The sequence below is a fragment of the Cucumis sativus genome, chromosome 3 (assembly GCF_000004075.3).
Source record: "Cucumis sativus cultivar 9930 chromosome 3, Cucumber_9930_V3, whole genome shotgun sequence".
Lineage (NCBI taxonomy): Eukaryota > Viridiplantae > Streptophyta > Magnoliopsida > Cucurbitales > Cucurbitaceae > Cucumis > Cucumis sativus.
The window spans coordinates 10811198-10827746 of NC_026657.2; the positions used below are offsets into that span (position 1 = coordinate 10811198).

The following is a 16549-nucleotide window of genomic DNA, read 5'->3' on the forward strand; positions in this document are numbered from 1 at the left end:
TTATAAAAAAAAAGTTATTTCTTTATATTTCTTCGAGTTTCGAGTAGTGCCTTGTTCTGAAAAGATAAATATCTATCTGTGGAGAGAGGATGAGTAGTTTGTTTTTTTCTTTTAACAAAATAAATGGAACTAGAGTGTAATAAGAAAAATTAACTATTTGTAATAATATAATTATTTAAATATGTTTAGAAATTTTGATTGAAATCATACATTGGTTATATTTGTAAGTTAGAGATATACTGTTTTTATATTTTTGATTGAATTGACATTGACTTAAATGAATTGAAATAAAATTGGAAGCTTTTAGTAAAACAATAATGAAGTTAAGTTTGATGGCAATTGAATAGTTAAAATATTGACATGTCATCAATGGATGGGTTTGATATCAAGACATTTAAAATCAAATATTAAATATTGATGTCAAACATCAAATCATTGACTTTACAAGCAATTGTGAGAGTAGTCCCCCGCCCCACCACACAAGGTACTCGATAAGAGGATGGAGAGTGATTCATTGCATTCGAGCCACTACATACATACAAATCGAAAAGTAACCAAGTTTTAGATACCACTATCATCACAAGTAACTGTAGATGTGTTAGATGATGACTTATAAATATGCTCGTTTAACCATCCTACTATAAGTAATTTTCAAATGAGAGACTTGACCGGACTTCTTTTTTCATTTAGTTTAATTTAAAATTTATTATAAGTGTGAGAACCTTGTGTGCTTGTCAACGTAGAGAACATTAAAACTATGGTCACTAAGCATCAACAGTAAAACTCAACACAACCTTAAGGTATTATTCGAACAGTATGCGAGTTGAGGTATGTTCCATGGTCACTAAACACTCAAAAGAAAACTCAAGACAAACTTCAAGATTAACAGTTCAAGTTGAGATATGCTTATTTTAACTTTTTTTTTTCTATCAATGCATATGAACCAACATCTTACTTTTTGTTTGTTAACCATTTATTTTCTGTTTCTTGGTTTGTTAGTTTTTTAAAATTGTCCTTGTTACATCATCATCTTCTAACCCTGATTTTCACATTTTCTAAATAAACATTTTAATTCTTACCCAAATTGGGAAGATTTTCAAAACTTTATTTAGTTTCTAAAACTTTGATTTCCATTTTAAAATCGTTTAAAAAATAAACGATAAAAAAAAATCAATAGTGAAGAAATAACAAATGATTAATTTTAACCTTTTATTTCACCAAAAAAAAAAAAAATCTCCAAATCTCCTCCTTCGCATTAATGGCTAACCGGTATTATGGTAGAAAGTTGTGTTGAAGTTGCTTTTACCGGAAACGTGTCTTTTTACCTGAAAGGTTTTGATTCATGAGTTTAAACATAACTATTAGGAGATGAGAAACAACCAAACCGACCTACTAAGCATAGCAAGACATATAAGAAGGTAGAGAAAGAAGCACGAGGAACCTAATAACTTTTCCAAGAAATGGGGTGGGAGAAGCATTGATTTCAGTTATTAATTGATTCCATTTAATTATATTACATTCACTACATAAAAGGGCATTAAGTATTTTACAACCATTGACTAAATCAAGAAATGTATTGAACAACAAATATGTGTAATTAAGATTAAAGTATTCTATCAATATATTGAGATATCTATAAATTAGAGATTTGACATCGGTATAGATTAATCGTTAATGTTTATAAGTTTGATAAATACTCAGAAAACAAGATTATGTAATGTTGGCTTTATGAGTAATAATACTTGGATTGTGTTTCTAGTCTTTCTGTTGTTGCAAGGCAGAGGCAGCCTTCTCTGCCTCAAGCTTTCTCAGTGTTGATGAACTCAGTTTTTCACCCCCAGACTGCTCCTCAGTTACTAAATCTACAACTTCAATCTGCAAACAGAAATCACCAAATCAAGCTAATTTAATATGGAATATTTTGTACTGCAAACAAAGACGATGCGGAAAAAGGACTCAGACCTTCAGTTGCGAAAGGCCGTTTTCGGATCGCTTCTTGTTAACCGACATGCCACCAGGTAATGTCTCTTTGCTGCAAAAGGAAAACCCAGAGACTGTTTTATTGGCTTGGATGAAAGAACATCATCAGTCATCACATCGACAGTGAATATCAAAGATTTATTAGAAAATAAAACAGCAAAGGAAAAACCTGACAACAATAGCTTCCAAAGCTTCTTCAACAATGGATGGACCATATGGATCGACAATAGGTTCAACTCTTACCAACAGCGTGGGCTTCACAGACTGCAAAAATCGCCAAACAACATTACTTGGGCCATCCAACTAGCATTGAAAATAATATTTATTCACAAGATACGAAGCACAGCCAAGAGGGAATTCACTTCCAAGAACATATGGCAGAAAGGGCATGTTTGAGAGGATGGAATGGAATGGGTATGTAATGGGTTTTAATTCCAAACCTGGGTTTGGATTGAGCATTTTCGCCCCGATTAATAATATTAAACTCATTCCCTACCCACAGTTTTCAGCCCAACCCTCTTTACCACTGTTTTGTGGCTTCACAATCTAATTCTTGTTCCACCCTCAATTCCCCACCTCTCGTATTCCTAGTAATTTTGATTACATTCTAACGGGAGAGCTTAAATGTAATGAAAACTCATGAGAATTAGAAGAATGTTGGAAAATGTGAGTAATTGAAAGAATGAAACTAAGATCGTAAAACGTGAAAACAGTGAGAAGGACTGTTGAATTGAAAACTATCAAAAATAAATGAGTTTTATATTACAAATAGGACCCAAAACGCTCATTCCAAATATGACATTCGGATTACATTACATTATAAATTCATCCCATTACGGATCACAAACACCCAATACTTTTGATTACATTCCAACCTGCTAAACAGCCCCAAGGAGACTTCATGGTCCGTGAAATCCAGGACTGTTTCATGCAGCTAAGTCACCGTCGAAACAAACTCTTGCAAGCTTATAGTTTTATAAAAAACATTACTTCCTTGAGGATCATCCAAAGATTCAGAAGAACAGTAATGAATGATCTTCTTGCTAAAATGAAGTACAAGAGGCAACTTTACCAATTCTCCATTAGTAGGTACAGAAAGAAAACCGGCATGCATACACAAAGGGACAAAGAAATAGCTTCTTAAATTAAGTACCTTGATATAATTTACGACATTCTGCATTCTTTCCTCAATGGGTTGTATAAGTTCCGGGAACTGCAAAACAGCAATTTAGATGACCATCTCAAACCCATGGTTCTAGAAACAAGGAAAATTTTGCCAAGGTCATAAGTCGAACAACTTTAAAAATCAAATCAAAGAAATAACCACCTAGAGCACTTGTAATAAGTGGCAGATTGTCTCTCTTTTTATTTTACCAATTAGAGGAAAATTTTGATGTTACCAACCAGAGCAGTCTGCTGGACGAACTTTGCGCGGATAACGTGAACAGACACATAATATGTTGTAAAACTAACAAACAACACATTAAAAGTTTGCAAAACACAAAGTGAACAGATTTGTTAAAATTAATATCAGCTAATCCAGAACTGAGTGGGAGTTCATTCAACACTTCCAAATGTAGATTAAGGAAGACTGAAAAAGATAAAGCAGCAAGAAATTTGACAGAAATGAAGTTAAGACCTTTTTTTTGCTTAGCATAGGACCATCACAAACTCCGATCCAAATCCGATCCCTTGCAAGCTCTGCTGCAGCCTGAATTCCACCATATACCATATCTCAACAAATAACAAGAAAACATTCAAAATGAAGAAGAGAGATACCTTGAGAAAAAGACGGTGACCGTCGTGTAATCGGTCAAAAGTACCACCAAGAACCACAGCTCCATATGAATTTGGAGGAGAGATTTTGTAATTGATTGTCGAATCCTCCGTGATAGCCATTTCTCTACTCCTGGGAATCTACATTTACACATGTGGAACCTAATTAAGTTCGTGTCAACTTATTAAACTACTTGGCTAATATCAACCTACTAATCTTCTTATTCTACTCATGTTATCATCATTACTAACGGAAAGTCAAGTAACATCAAACCTAAAATTCATTAAAACTAAACGCTAATTAGTAGCAGGAACTGCTTAGGGAACAAAGATCATATGAAAATCCCAAAAAAACCCTTTAGCTAAAAGAATCTCTATGGCCGTAATTACCTCTAAAATCAAAGAAAAATCCTAAACCTGATAAAATTTGATTCTAAAGAAACCTGATAAACCCCAATATTAACAAGAAAACAGAACAAAACTGAACAAAAGGCTTTGACACGAACAGTATCATATCGCAATCAGCGTGAAAAGGATTCTTATCTGTAGAGTATCTAATTCTAATTCAGAAACAATACACCTTTCTTCAATGGTTGCTGCCACTTCCCCCTCCACATATATTATGAATTTCTTTTTGTAATGACCCCAACTTTCAACCCAAATTAGGAGACGTTACTACACTTTTTCACTCTAGTCCAACGACATCATCAATCAAGTGAAACGCAAATTATCAGTCCGGAGCTACATATAAAAAAGTTTCAAAGATTAGAGCCTAAACTAAACGACTTCAAAACATTCCGAACAGGGAAATGAAGGTTAGCTAAAAATGGTATGGGTATTCAGATTTGAGAAAAGGCCGTAAGCAGGCGGGTCTTACTCGAATTGAAGAAGAGTAGATTCGGGGTGGTTGGGCGTCTGGTTCCCAGATATCAGATTGTTCCGTGGGTAAACGTAAAACTAGAGAAGCTGCCAATAGTGTCGCCTTTACTTTACAAGTAGACCACACTTTCGTAAATGTGTTCTTCTCGTCAATTTCGGCCGACCTCTACACCCTTCTCCAATTTCAAAATAATCGTTTCAACAATATGGGCCGGCCCAATTTATAATCTTGGAAGCCCACATTTTGCTTCACAGGCCACCTTCACCTTCAATCTTCCAAATAGTTACAACAACAAAGATTTATAAAAAATCACAAATCACAAATCACAAATCTGTTATTTTATGATTTATTTGGTTGATTAGGTTTTGGTATTTTTTTTAGAAAATTATAACTTTATCATCATTATTAATTATATATAATTTTAAAATTAAATTTAAATTATCTTTTGTTTATATTAGACTCAATTTATTAGATAAATCATAATTTTCTTAATTATTAATAAATATATATTTATATTTATTAATGAAATATTTATTACCTTTACGAATAATTTAAATATGGTATAAATTACTATTTTATATTGTAATAATATTTTTAATTATACTGCAAAGTAATTATTTTCAAGCTCATACCCGAACCAAAAGTTTTTTTCTTTTTCAATTTCTATTTCAAAAAATTATTTCCTCTTTCCTTTCAATTTGTCACTAAATATATAGTTGATCTTTTTTTTTCTTTCTTTTTTTCATTTTGTATATTATTTCTTATTCCATTTGGTAGCATATTTTTTTTTTCTTACAAAAGTTGTTCTTATGTTCCGTAGCATATATTTTGGTCACTTTTCTTCTATTTTATTTTATTTTTTATTATTTACTTTATCTTCCTGTCATGCTCAACGTATAATTTTTATTAAATGTCATGTTATTCGTATATACTATGATATACCATTGAATAGTAAATTTATATTTTGTGATTTGTTACATACATACTATTGCATATATTCAAAATACATATACGTATTTTTTTTTTCATGTTCTGTGATTTTTTCCTATTGCGTATATTTACCAATATCTAAACATATTATATATCCATTAAGTATTTTTATTTATTTATTACATTTATGTTACCGAATAATTTATTTTTGTTTTGTCATTTGTTACATATATCCAATAATACATATATAGATTTTTTTCAAGTTTTGTATTTTTTTTTACTATATTTATATACTACTGTATACACATATTATGTATTCGATCAGTATTTTTTTTAATTCTTACATATATACTACTACATAATACATATATTTTATATAATTTGTTGCATATATACTACTTTATATATTTAATAATACATAAATGATATGTTATATTGAGTACCCTAATGTATTTCGAATACGAAATATAAATTCTTACTAAATTTAAATTTTTATGATTTTTTTCTTGAAATATCACTGTACCAGTCAGTCATCGATGTTTTTCTTCTTTACCGCTTATGCTTCCCCTAGTATTCTATTATTCAACGTCTATTGCGAAGGAAATGGAATCAATATTTAACGTATTCAAACAAGGAAACTTTTACTTTTTTTTTCTAAACCGTAACCCACGTCCCTAATTTCTTTCTTTGTCGGTCCACCTTTTATAAACAAATCGATATAAAAATATTTCGTTCGTAAAATATATATCGTATTATTCAATATATTATATAATTAGGTGAAATATATGAAAAACAATGCAAACCAAAAGAAGGAATGGACAAAGAGAGAGATTGGAAAATGAGAGAGAGATCAAGGAAATATTTTTCTTTTAACAAAACCACTCAAATAAAAATAATTAAGAAATTTTTTTTATTATAATATTACCACAATAGAATTAATCATTTACCCTACTAATCATGATCAACTTTCATTTTTCATTTTTATATTTTTAATATTTAATTAATAATAAAGATGGATAAATTGGTCATTTAGAACTTATATTTGTATAAAATATTAGTCAATTTAGAACATTTCTGAAAAATTTGGGTTAATCTTGTAATATGGTATACCATTTTAGAGTATCTTGGCTAAAGACCCTTACAACAATGGTGATTGTCATTTTATGAATAATAATTAAAAATATAACAACATTTAAAACAAATTGCAAATATAATAAAACCTGATAGACTTATATTGTTGATAAACTTGTATGATTTATTAATAATAGATCATGAATATTTGTAACACTGTCTATCGATGATAGAGTTATATCGATAGAATTTAACAATTTTTGTTCTTTTTGCAATTTTTTAAAATGTTGCTATATATTTAATTATTTTAAATCTAATCGCTAAACGTGCTATCAATTTTCTAACACAACTTAGATCGGGAACTGAAAGGGTATTTTATGATTGTTTGAGCTTTATCTACCAGTTTCTCTTATATATATATATATATATATATATATATATATATATATATATATATATATATATATATATATATATATATATATATATATATATATATATATATAATAAGCACAAATTCTTAAAATAACGAAATTAAAGGTATGTTTGGTAATGTTTTTGTTATACGTTTCATGTTTCCTGCTCTTTTTTAGAACAAAAAACATAAATATGTTTGATAACAATTTTTTGTTTCTTGAAAAAAATAAACATAAAAGAAAATTGCTTTAATAACTGTTTTTTGTTTTCTAATTTTATTCGAGGTTTATTTTTTATTTTATTCGTGTTATTTTATTCACATTTACTTCAATTAAATGTTACACCATTCACCTTATCAAGCTTAAATAGGGAGGTCTTCTGGTAATCTTATTGATATCTGAATGACAGAGCTGGCGAGGATGAAAACAAAAATTCACGGCGAAAACCCACAAATTAGATCTTGCAAAAACCCAGATATGCACAAAAAGGAAAAGAAAAACTCAGATCCAGCGAAGAGGAAGACAACAAAGACGATGAGAAGAAGAGGAAGATGATGATTATTTGGAGAAAACGATGGAGATAAAAGGAAGAAAAAGAAAATTGCGAAAATAGAAATGAAAAAGGAAGTAGAAAAATACTTGAGAAAAGTAAAAAGAAATTAATAAAAATAATTGAGAAAAACAAAAACAAAAAAAATAAGAAACGAAAAAGAAAACGAATAAAAATAATTGTGAAACGAAAAAAAAGAAACAAAAAAAGGAAACTAATAAATGAGAAATGGAAAAAGAAACCAATAAAAATTATAAATGGAAAATGAAACCAATAAAAATAGTTGAAAAACGAAAAAGAAAACCAATAAAAATAAGAAAAATGAAACTAACATAAATAATTGAAAAACGAAAAAGAGAACCAATAAAAGTAACTTATAAATGAAAAATGAAACTAGTAAAATAATTGAGAAATGGAACCTAAAATTAAAGAAACTAATTCAGAAAAAAAAAATGAAACCGATAAAAATAATTGAGAAATGAAACCGAACAAACTAATTTTTTATGTTTTCAATATTTACTTATAAAATGAAAAACGTTTCTAATTTTCTTAGAAACGAGCCCTTATCAAACACTTATGTTTCTTAAAAATGAAAACAAAAATAGGAAACATGGCCTATATTTTGTTCTGTTTTCAATAATTTCTTGTAAATTGAAAAAAAAAAAAACTATCTTTTTTCCTAATGGTTACTTATAAAAAAGTTCTAAATTTTTTATTGAATAGGAAATGTTTATTGAATTTTAGTTTAAAAAAAGTTCTAAATTTCTCGCCTTATAACCTACTTAAAAATCCTAGTCAAAGTTTTTTCTAAACAAGTTGTTCACCCTTGTAAGCATAAAATTAAGCAAGGATGTGATCTCAAAAAAATTATACTTGCGTTAACACAATACGAATGCAGAAGCCATAAAGAAGATACAAACTAAGGATGAACAAAAAGAGGGATACCAACAAAATACCAAGTCAATCCATAAATTCTAGTTGTCACTACACATATCAACTAACAAAACAGTTAAATCTAAAAGTTTCAAGGAATTCAAACCTGTTCATCTTTAGAATCCATTAATTTCTGTTTATACAACTCCAACAATCCAGGAACCTGCTCCTTATGAGGGTTGATCATTTTTTCTATGAAACAGTTTTCAGAAGACTTAAAAAACAAAGAAAAATTGGCGTACTTCTTAATCAAACCCTTTGACAGCAAAACTTGATAAACATGGCCTCTAGGCAAAAGCCTCTTCTTCAAACTAAGAAGCGTAATTTTTATAGCATTTTTACCTTTTTAATGCATCAATAAATTTATAATTAAGCAACCATTTTCTTTTTTGTTTCTATTGCCTTGTAACCTACCTTTTACTGAAAACCTAGTCAAAGTTTTTTCTAATTAAAAATTTGTTCACCCTTGTAAGCATAAAATAAACAAGGATGTGATCTCAAAAAAATTATATTTACGTTAACACAATACGAATGCAGAAGCCGTAAAGGAGATGCAAACCAAGAATGGACAAAAATAGGGATACCAACTCAATCTACTACACATATCAACTAACAAGACAGTTTAGTTATTAAAATTTCAAGGAGATCGAACCTGTTCATCTACTAGAATCTATTAACTTCTTCTCATACAACTCCAACAATCCAGGAATCTGCTCCTTATGAGGGTTGATGATTTTTTCTATGAAATGCTTTTCAGGAGACTTCAACATGAAAGGAAGATTCTGGTGCTTTTTAATCAAACCCTTTGACAGCAAAACTTCATAAACATGGCCTCTAGGCAAAAGCCTCTTCTTCAAACTAAGTTGAAGTAAAATTGGTCTTTCAGCAAGGAAAGATGATTCGTATTCCATTTTATTGACAAGAAAATCCATTGCATTATTAATCTTATCCACAGAAAATGTCATACACCGTGGATGCTTTCTAAAAGCTACACGGATCTCTTCTTCAGATAATCCCCATTTCCTATAAACTTCAACCTTCTTATCCCATGTAGATTTGGTCATTGATCGCAGACAAAAAACAGCATCAACAAAATGCAATTGTTGAGTGTTGAATCCAATTTCCTTAACTCTCTCTACAGTCTCCTTGAATTGGATGGAATTTGTCAAGAACACTCTAGGCTGGTACTGAAGATATTTTAAAATATTTGAATCCGGCACTCCAATTTGTTTCAGAATTTCAATATTGGGACCAAGACAAATTCGAAGATCCTTAGAGAGAATACTCACAGAATGTTTTATGGTAGCCAGAGTCTTCTCCTCACTTCCAAGCACGGCTTGAAGGTAATTAAAGGCTGGAATAATTCGTTCGTTTAAACTTTTTGATAAAACCCAAGGATCGGAACGTAATATTTCGAAAATCTCTGAGGAAGAATGAGCTTTAGATTGAAAAAACAACAATTTGGGCAACAGGGTTTTCTCGGGGTTAGAAGAAAGAATTGGAGGATACCTGTTGGCAAGGTAAGAGATTTGTGATTCAGAGAATCCATGATTCGCAAGTAAATCAATTGCAGCCTTCCCTTTGTTATTGAGCTGAACAGCATTAGAAGGCAACGAAGCAGATTTCGGAGATGATACAATCTCAGAAGAGGTGGATAGGCATGTTGCGGAAAATCCGTGAGAAGAGACTGAGGATGGAGATCTAAGAAGAAGGAGTCTGCGAAAGAAGTTAGACATGAGTGCAAGAAGTGGGAGGAGAAGGAAGAGTGAGGTGTTGGTACCTTGTTGAGAAGAAGAATGAGAGAAGAGAGAAGAGAAAAGGGCAGGGCGGCGGCGCGCGGAGGTTAGGGATTTTGATGGGAAATCGTCGAAAATAGCTTTATATATATATATATATAATGGGCAAAATCAATCAAATTGAAAATTTGTAAATATATATAACATCATAGTTCATTGGTGAATTTATGCAATCTTCCATATTTATATTTAAGTTTTGTTTAACCTAAGGAAGAAAACTTTTTATCTTCAACATATATATATTTTTATAACGATATATAATAATGACAAATTTTTCGCGTTTTTGTTTCCATATTTATTAACTGTCATAGAATGTTAGGTTAAATTTTTTTTCTTTTTTTCTTTTCTTTTCTTTTTCCTTTTTCTTTTTCCTTTTTCTTTCTTTTCCCTATTTCCTTCTTCCTCCCCGTGCGTCCTTCCCCTTCTCCCCAGCCGCAACCGCCGCGCCTCTTCTCCTTCCTCCCGTACGCCGCGACGACTCCACCGTCTCCTTCTCCCTTCCCTTCCGTTTCCTTCCCGCCGCAGCCCAGCCGCAACCAGTCGTCTTTCTCTTCCGTTTTCTTTCCGTCGCAGCCCAGCCGTAGCCCGCGATCTGCCGTCTCCATCTCCGGCTCGCGAAGCAACCTTGCAGCAGTCATCCCGCATGCCGATCTGCCGTCTCCATCGCCGGTTCTGTCTTCGTCGAAGCCCGAGCCGCCGTGTGAACCAGTAACCGCCACGTTCGCCGCTCACAACCGCCGTAAAGCCAGCCGCGCAACCTTCGTTCCAACCGCTGCACTGCCGCGCGATTCTCCGGCCACGTCTTCTTTAGCCGACCGCTGACCGACCCACACTTAGGATTTTGCTGCGAGTTCGACAGTCGTGCGTTGAGTGTTGGGAGTAACCTTGGGCTCCCTTAAATTCACAACCAAATTGTGAATTGTTGAGGGTTCAGTTCGCCAATATTTCGGATTTGATTCATTGGATTTAGTCGATTGAAGAATTTGCATAGAAATCGAGGTAAGGGATTTTCTACTGGACTCAATTGTGATTGTGAACTGTATGTGTGTTGAATGTATACTGTGGTTTGACTGAAAATATATATGAATGCATGTGAATTGAAGTAGACATAACGTCGAATGTATATCGTGAATGTCATGGAAGATATATATAAGTGTGTGTATGTTGACAGGACAAAGATTGTAGATTGTGTTGGTATGAGATATAGATATGAACTTGTGATTCTCGTTTAGATTGGGTGTACGATTACGCTAAAGTATGATTGGGTTAATAAGGATTGGCCTGTTTCTTGTTTGTTGTTTTTTCTTAGTAATGGTAGTGTGTGAAAGGGAATTTGATAACTCTATATATTGTTTAATTATGGTTTTGAATTCTGTTTTGTGTCTTTAAAAGGACGTTGAACTTCAAAATCGTTTTAATAGGGTCCTTGAACTTTGATTTTTTCTTTAGGGGAAGGGGTGTGTAAGGGATTTTGATTTTAGTCATTGAATGCCAGTGTGTAGCGCCCACCTCCAGGTGACGGATTTTCAGCAGCCACCGTCGCCCTCTTCCAATTTTGTTTTCGACAACCCTCTCTATTCTATGTTGCTGTTTCCAATGGGGTTGTATTATCTTCTGGAGTATACATGTTGGATTTGTTGTAGATGTAGCCATGGTTTCCTCCTTCGTTGCTTATTCTTAACTTCATGTAACTTATAGCCATCTAATTCGTTTCTTCTTCCTATTTTTTCTCCTCTTCTAATGGCATCTTTCATTCTCTACATCCAACTTGCGCAACCGTGATATATTCTCCAAGGTAAGTATCTCTTTAATGGACGTCAAAAGACTGCATCTTGAAAAATGATTTCATCCAAGATATATTCATATGGGCTTTTTTATTCCTTTGAAAGAATGTCATTCATATATTACACATCCTTATACCTGAGTTTACAAGGTTGTTATAGTACTTTCGCGTTTCATGAGTGAAAAGATAGAATCAAGTTGCGGAATTACGTTCATTTTTAGAGCTCTTAAGTGATTGAAGATAGTTGATGTATATTTATTTTCTCAAAAGTCACATTTTTTGCAAGTTTGGTTTACTTTGGATTTATTAAAGATAATACCAGTTCACTTATTGATTCCATTCATTCCCGAAAAAATTCTTTAAAAAAATTTAGTTTAACACCAAGAATCGCTTTGAGGATTTATCTCCTTAAGGGTTGTCGGAACCATATACTGAACATCTACAATACGTTTGATCATAGTTAACTTTACAATGATCTAGTTGATAGTCTTCCTATTTGTTGAGCTTCTCTTTTAGATTGAAGGAAAGGGAAAGACTTGGCTAGGTTGTGGCAAGCAAACTTCTTCGCTATTATGTGGAGAAATTTAGAGGGGAGGCTAGGGAGTTAGAGAGTTTTTTTGGAAAAAAAAAAAGAGACGGGACTTTACATTAAGAGAATGAAAAAAAAGACCAATGTTCAAAGAAGTGAAAAAGAGCAACATAGCACAAAAAAAAGACATAGGAACATAATGCAAAAAGTAAGCTAGAGAGGTGATAAGGATAATTAGTATATTTTAGTTAATTGGTTAATTGTCTTATTTTCCTGTAAGGCTATAGATAGCCAATTTAGAGTGTATTTGAACCTCTTGAATATCTTTCCAATATAGAACGTTGTTCTTGGAGAGCTTTTTCTCATCTCTAAGGAATGAGATTTCTCTTGTTCCAGAATGGATTTGGCATGGTACTCCAACCTGCTGCATCAAGAGGTTTAATTATTCAGTTTGGGCATTGATCACTAGGACTTTTTGTAATTGTGATAATGATCTTGTTCTTTTTTATTAGATTGTTTTATGTGATTAGTCATTGACTCCTTTTTATGAGTATTACGTCTTTTTTTTGTTTTTCTTATTGCAATTTGGTTTTGGTATTTCTGTTGTATGTCTTTTTATTATTATTATTTGCAATTTGGTTTTGGTATTTCTGTTATGAATAGAGTTTTGTTTGCCCTTGGTTCTTTTATTTTTTCAATAAACGTTCGGTTGCTTAAATAAAATGGTTCTCTGGACAGAAGTGAATTGTGAGTTTACTGAATTTGGTAAATTTAGAAGCATTCCTCTGTGCATCCTCTAGTAGATTTTGGATTTTCCTCTTCCACTGTAATGGAATTGGACCGAGAAAAGTTAATGTGTTCCAGTTATTTTACGGTGCTGGCACTTACATGTTTGGAATTGATGATGAACGAATAATTGATGCTACAAGGGCTGGAAGCATTGCTCATCTGATCAACCACTCTTTCGAAGTATGTATTACTTTAACAATTGATTTACTTTTTATTTTTTCCTTTTATGTTAATGTTCTTTATCCTCATGAGATGACTCATTAAATTATGTGTCAATAGAATTATCTTATATCATAGTGCTCTATGGAGATGAATGCAAGTTAGCTAAATTTTTCCTTAGATGCTTGAAAGTTAGAAGAGAAATTTAACTCCGGTTTTTCTCTCATGGACTAAGCTATCTTATTCTTACACAGTAACTGTTGCTCCTCACAGAAGTGTTCAAGGATAAATAAAGGTTCATATTAGAAGTGGACGTCCATTAGTTTTGGTATGTATGTAAATTATTTTAAATCTAAGTATCTGATTTCCTAATAGTTGAAAACCTTAGTTTATTGACAAGAAATCAAATGGTTACTTCTGAAGTTGGTTGATTGTATTTGGTTATGTCTACTAATGAGAATGACTTTACCTTAAGGGGATAGACTTTAGTTTTGGTATCTCCAATTGAGAATTTAGCCATTGTGCTTACTCTTTATGGAGTATCTAAAGACAAGAAATCGACACTCCAATGCTATGAAAATTTTCCTATAAGGTAACATTTATAGTCTCATGTTCATTTGGTATGTTATTTTATTTGCTTACTTTGTAATACTATTCTATTTTAGAGCTATTTAGTCAATTGATTGTAAATTTTGACTACAGCTGATGATATGTGGGGAAGATATTCATAGTTCATCTTTATTGGCGATGATTGCATAATACAAACTGTTTAACTCTAAGGATTACAAATTGTCGTACATGTATTGTCGTAGGCTGTTTTGTTCTAAGGACTAGGAACAACCCAAGAAGTTGTTCAATTTGCAGTGGCCATTTGGTAAATGTGTGAAATAGTTTTATGCAATGCTTGAATTTCCTTCATTTTTAACACATTTCATGCTTTCATTACGATGGAGCCTAGGAATGGAAGAAGAAAAAGAGACTTCAAGTTTCTATTTTGTTTCTATTTCAAGGACATGATTCCTAGACTTAAAAGTTAAAGTTCTTAGTTTTAATGTTATTCTCATTTTGTTTGTAGATTTTAAAGAGTTGAAGATAACAATCGATGAGACATTGAGCTTTGAGTTATGTGAGAGTTCTTTTTTAACTGAGGTAACTCTCTCTCCCTTGTTTCTTAATTCTCTCCCTTTGCTTTCCAAATTGCCTCTCAGGCCATCTTGCCATTGTGAAATACTATTTGAATGTGAGTTTATTGGAAGTTTAATAGGTAACTGCTTAGATTCTTCTGCTAAAGTTCAAAATGTCCACACCTCCCAAGGAATAACTCACGGTAACACTCTTATCTCCATTTCTATATATGAGTCTTTGACCCTTTTCTTTTCTTCTCTTATCATTTATGTTTTTCCTCTCTTTTGGCCTTATGGTTTCTGGGTTTTCCTTGATTTTTCATTGCTTTGATCTTCTGCTTGGTTTGGTTATTTGGAATTGTTGGTTGATCCTACTGTTTTCTGTTGTTTTCTTTTTCCCCTCTTTTCTTTCTGGTTTTAGCAAATTTGAACTCAGACTGCTAGTTTTTATGATGTGTATCGGTTGAAGTTTCAAGTTGTTTATTCTGTTTGGAAATAAAAAAAAGATCTAGAGAGACAAATGTAGTTTATTAAAGTCAATAGAGTTAATTATTTTAAAACTAGTACATGTTTGAATTCAATATTATTACATGCTTCTTGTTTTTTCTAGTTTTAAGTAGCATATGAGATTTTGTCAATGTTTGGGTATAATAATCTAGTTTTTAATGAGATTTTGTGAATGAAGGATTCTGAGTACCCTTTCATTTTTTGGACTTCCCCATTGTAGTTCTCACTCACCTTAGTTTCTCCATTCCCACCATTTGATTGGAGATTTTTTTTGTTATTACTCCTTATAGGTTTCTTAGGAAGAGTTCGATATATATGTGACTGGCTCATGAAATTATGGTATTTGGTGCCATACTGCATTGGGATATGAATCTTCTTGCAATCAAATAACTACAGAAGGTGATTATTTGCTTGTGTCCTTGGTTCACTACCTTTGAATGTTTAATATATGGATTGGGGATTAGAAATGTATGTTTTTGCAATGTGCTGTCTAATTGGTTTTTGTAATTCAGAACTGCGGTCTTCCAAAATATGGACAGCTTTGTCCTCATGGTCTTCTCTTTTCATTTCATGGAATCAAGTGTTGAAGTTCTTGTTTGTGTTCTGTATTTTATTGAGACGTTGATTTAGTTATTCATTGACTGTACGTATGTGTTATGGATTCTTTGTAGGTTCAACTGGAGTCGACAAGTTCATGAGTTTTGTTTCAAATATCATTTCCAGAAACGAACATTCTCGGTTGGTCCAGTCAAATATATTCGAATGCTATTTAAGATATTTTTTGTATTTCGTACATGTGGATTACTGAAACTTGTATTAAGATGTACAAATATTATAAATCGTATTATAGTGTATATATATTAAAGTGTTGGCTATTTTCTTGTACATTGGTGTGAAACTTGTATAATTTCAAATTTGTCATTCTCAGCTACATTATTGTCATTCTAATGGTTCGTGTAATGGTGGAGCTGCATGGAGAACAGAATAAAACTATAGGAAATTGAGAAATGTGATAGTTAATAGTTGTTGTAAATTGGAGAACGATGACAGTTATTTAACAAAATAAATTGTCACGATTGCTCTATATGTGACAGGAATAACATGTCGTCATAAGATAAACAATGACAATTTTTTTTAAAAAAAAAACTGTCACGATTGCATTATATTTGACTGGAAAAAAATGTTGTCAATGGCAAAACAATGACATTTAATGTTATCGAAAAACTGTCACGATTGCACAATCGTTGACTGGAAAAAAATGTCGCCAATAACTAAACAATGACATTTTTACAAAAAAAAACTGTCGCGAAAAACATATTCATGACA

General features: G+C 31.9%; 2 protein-coding genes and 1 long non-coding RNA gene across 12 annotated transcripts; 1 reads left to right on the forward strand and 2 right to left on the reverse strand.

Annotated features, from left to right (window-relative positions):
• Positions 1-1481: 1481 nt before the first annotated feature.
• On the reverse strand, positions 1482-4793 carry LOC101222371 (phosphopantetheine adenylyltransferase). 2 transcript variants are annotated; one of them, XM_011652748.2, is made up of 8 exons: positions 4634-4793; positions 4337-4497; positions 3760-3897; positions 3620-3691; positions 3134-3193; positions 2150-2244; positions 1963-2032; positions 1482-1875 (listed from the first exon to the last, which is right to left on the reverse strand). In XM_011652748.2, exons 3-8 carry the CDS (start codon positions 3877-3879, stop codon positions 1756-1758), a joined length of 537 nt encoding a protein of 178 aa, XP_011651050.1. In that variant the 5' UTR covers positions 3880-3897; positions 4337-4497; positions 4634-4793; the 3' UTR covers positions 1482-1755. The 2 variants fall into 2 exon arrangements, with proteins under 2 accessions (XP_011651050.1, XP_004134203.1); XM_004134155.3 differs by lacking the exon at positions 4337-4497 and having other exon boundaries at positions 4634-4792.
• Positions 4794-9005: 4212 nt separating this feature from the next.
• LOC105434842 lies at positions 9006-10469 on the reverse strand. The gene is made up of 3 exons (XM_031882273.1): positions 10317-10469; positions 10046-10252; positions 9006-9890 (listed from the first exon to the last, which is right to left on the reverse strand). Exons 2-3 carry the CDS (start codon positions 10137-10139, stop codon positions 9193-9195), a joined length of 792 nt encoding a protein of 263 aa, XP_031738133.1. The 5' UTR covers positions 10140-10252; positions 10317-10469; the 3' UTR covers positions 9006-9192.
• A 215-nt stretch (positions 10470-10684) lies between these two features.
• On the forward strand, positions 10685-16154 carry LOC116402668. Of its 9 annotated transcripts, XR_004215142.1 has the most exons (9): positions 10685-11331; positions 13383-13613; positions 13847-13920; positions 14068-14184; positions 14295-14466; positions 14668-14741; positions 14849-14919; positions 15514-15622; positions 15895-16154. It is a non-coding gene; the product is annotated as an uncharacterized LOC116402668 (long non-coding RNA). The 9 variants fall into 9 exon arrangements; XR_004215138.1 differs by lacking the exon at positions 10685-11331 and having other exon boundaries at positions 13278-13613; XR_004215141.1 differs by lacking the exon at positions 10685-11331 and having other exon boundaries at positions 13278-13613; positions 14857-14919.
• Positions 16155-16549: the final 395 nt, after the last annotated feature.

What these genes read in the sequence shown, in the direction of transcription:
- LOC101222371 (XM_011652748.2), bottom strand. Translation starts at nt 3,879, where the DNA reads ATGGCTATCACGGAGGATTCGACAATCAATTACAAAATCTCTCCTCCA. An exon ending in GTCACCGTCTTTTTCTCAAG is followed by an intron (nt 3,692 to 3,759) that starts GTATCTCTCTTC and finishes GGTGGAATTCAG; the next exon opens with GCTGCAGCAGAGCTTGCAAG. An exon ending in ATGTCGTAAATTATATCAAG is followed by an intron (nt 2,245 to 3,133) that starts GTACTTAATTTA and finishes CGATTTTTGCAG; the next exon opens with TCTGTGAAGCCCACGCTGTT.
- LOC105434842 (XM_031882273.1), bottom strand. Translation starts at nt 10,139, where the DNA reads ATGCTGTTCAGCTCAATAACAAAGGGAAGGCTGCAATTGATTTACTTG. An exon ending in ATCTCTTACCTTGCCAACAG is followed by an intron (nt 9,891 to 10,045) that starts GTATCCTCCAAT and finishes GAATTATTCCAG; the next exon opens with CCTTTAATTACCTTCAAGCC.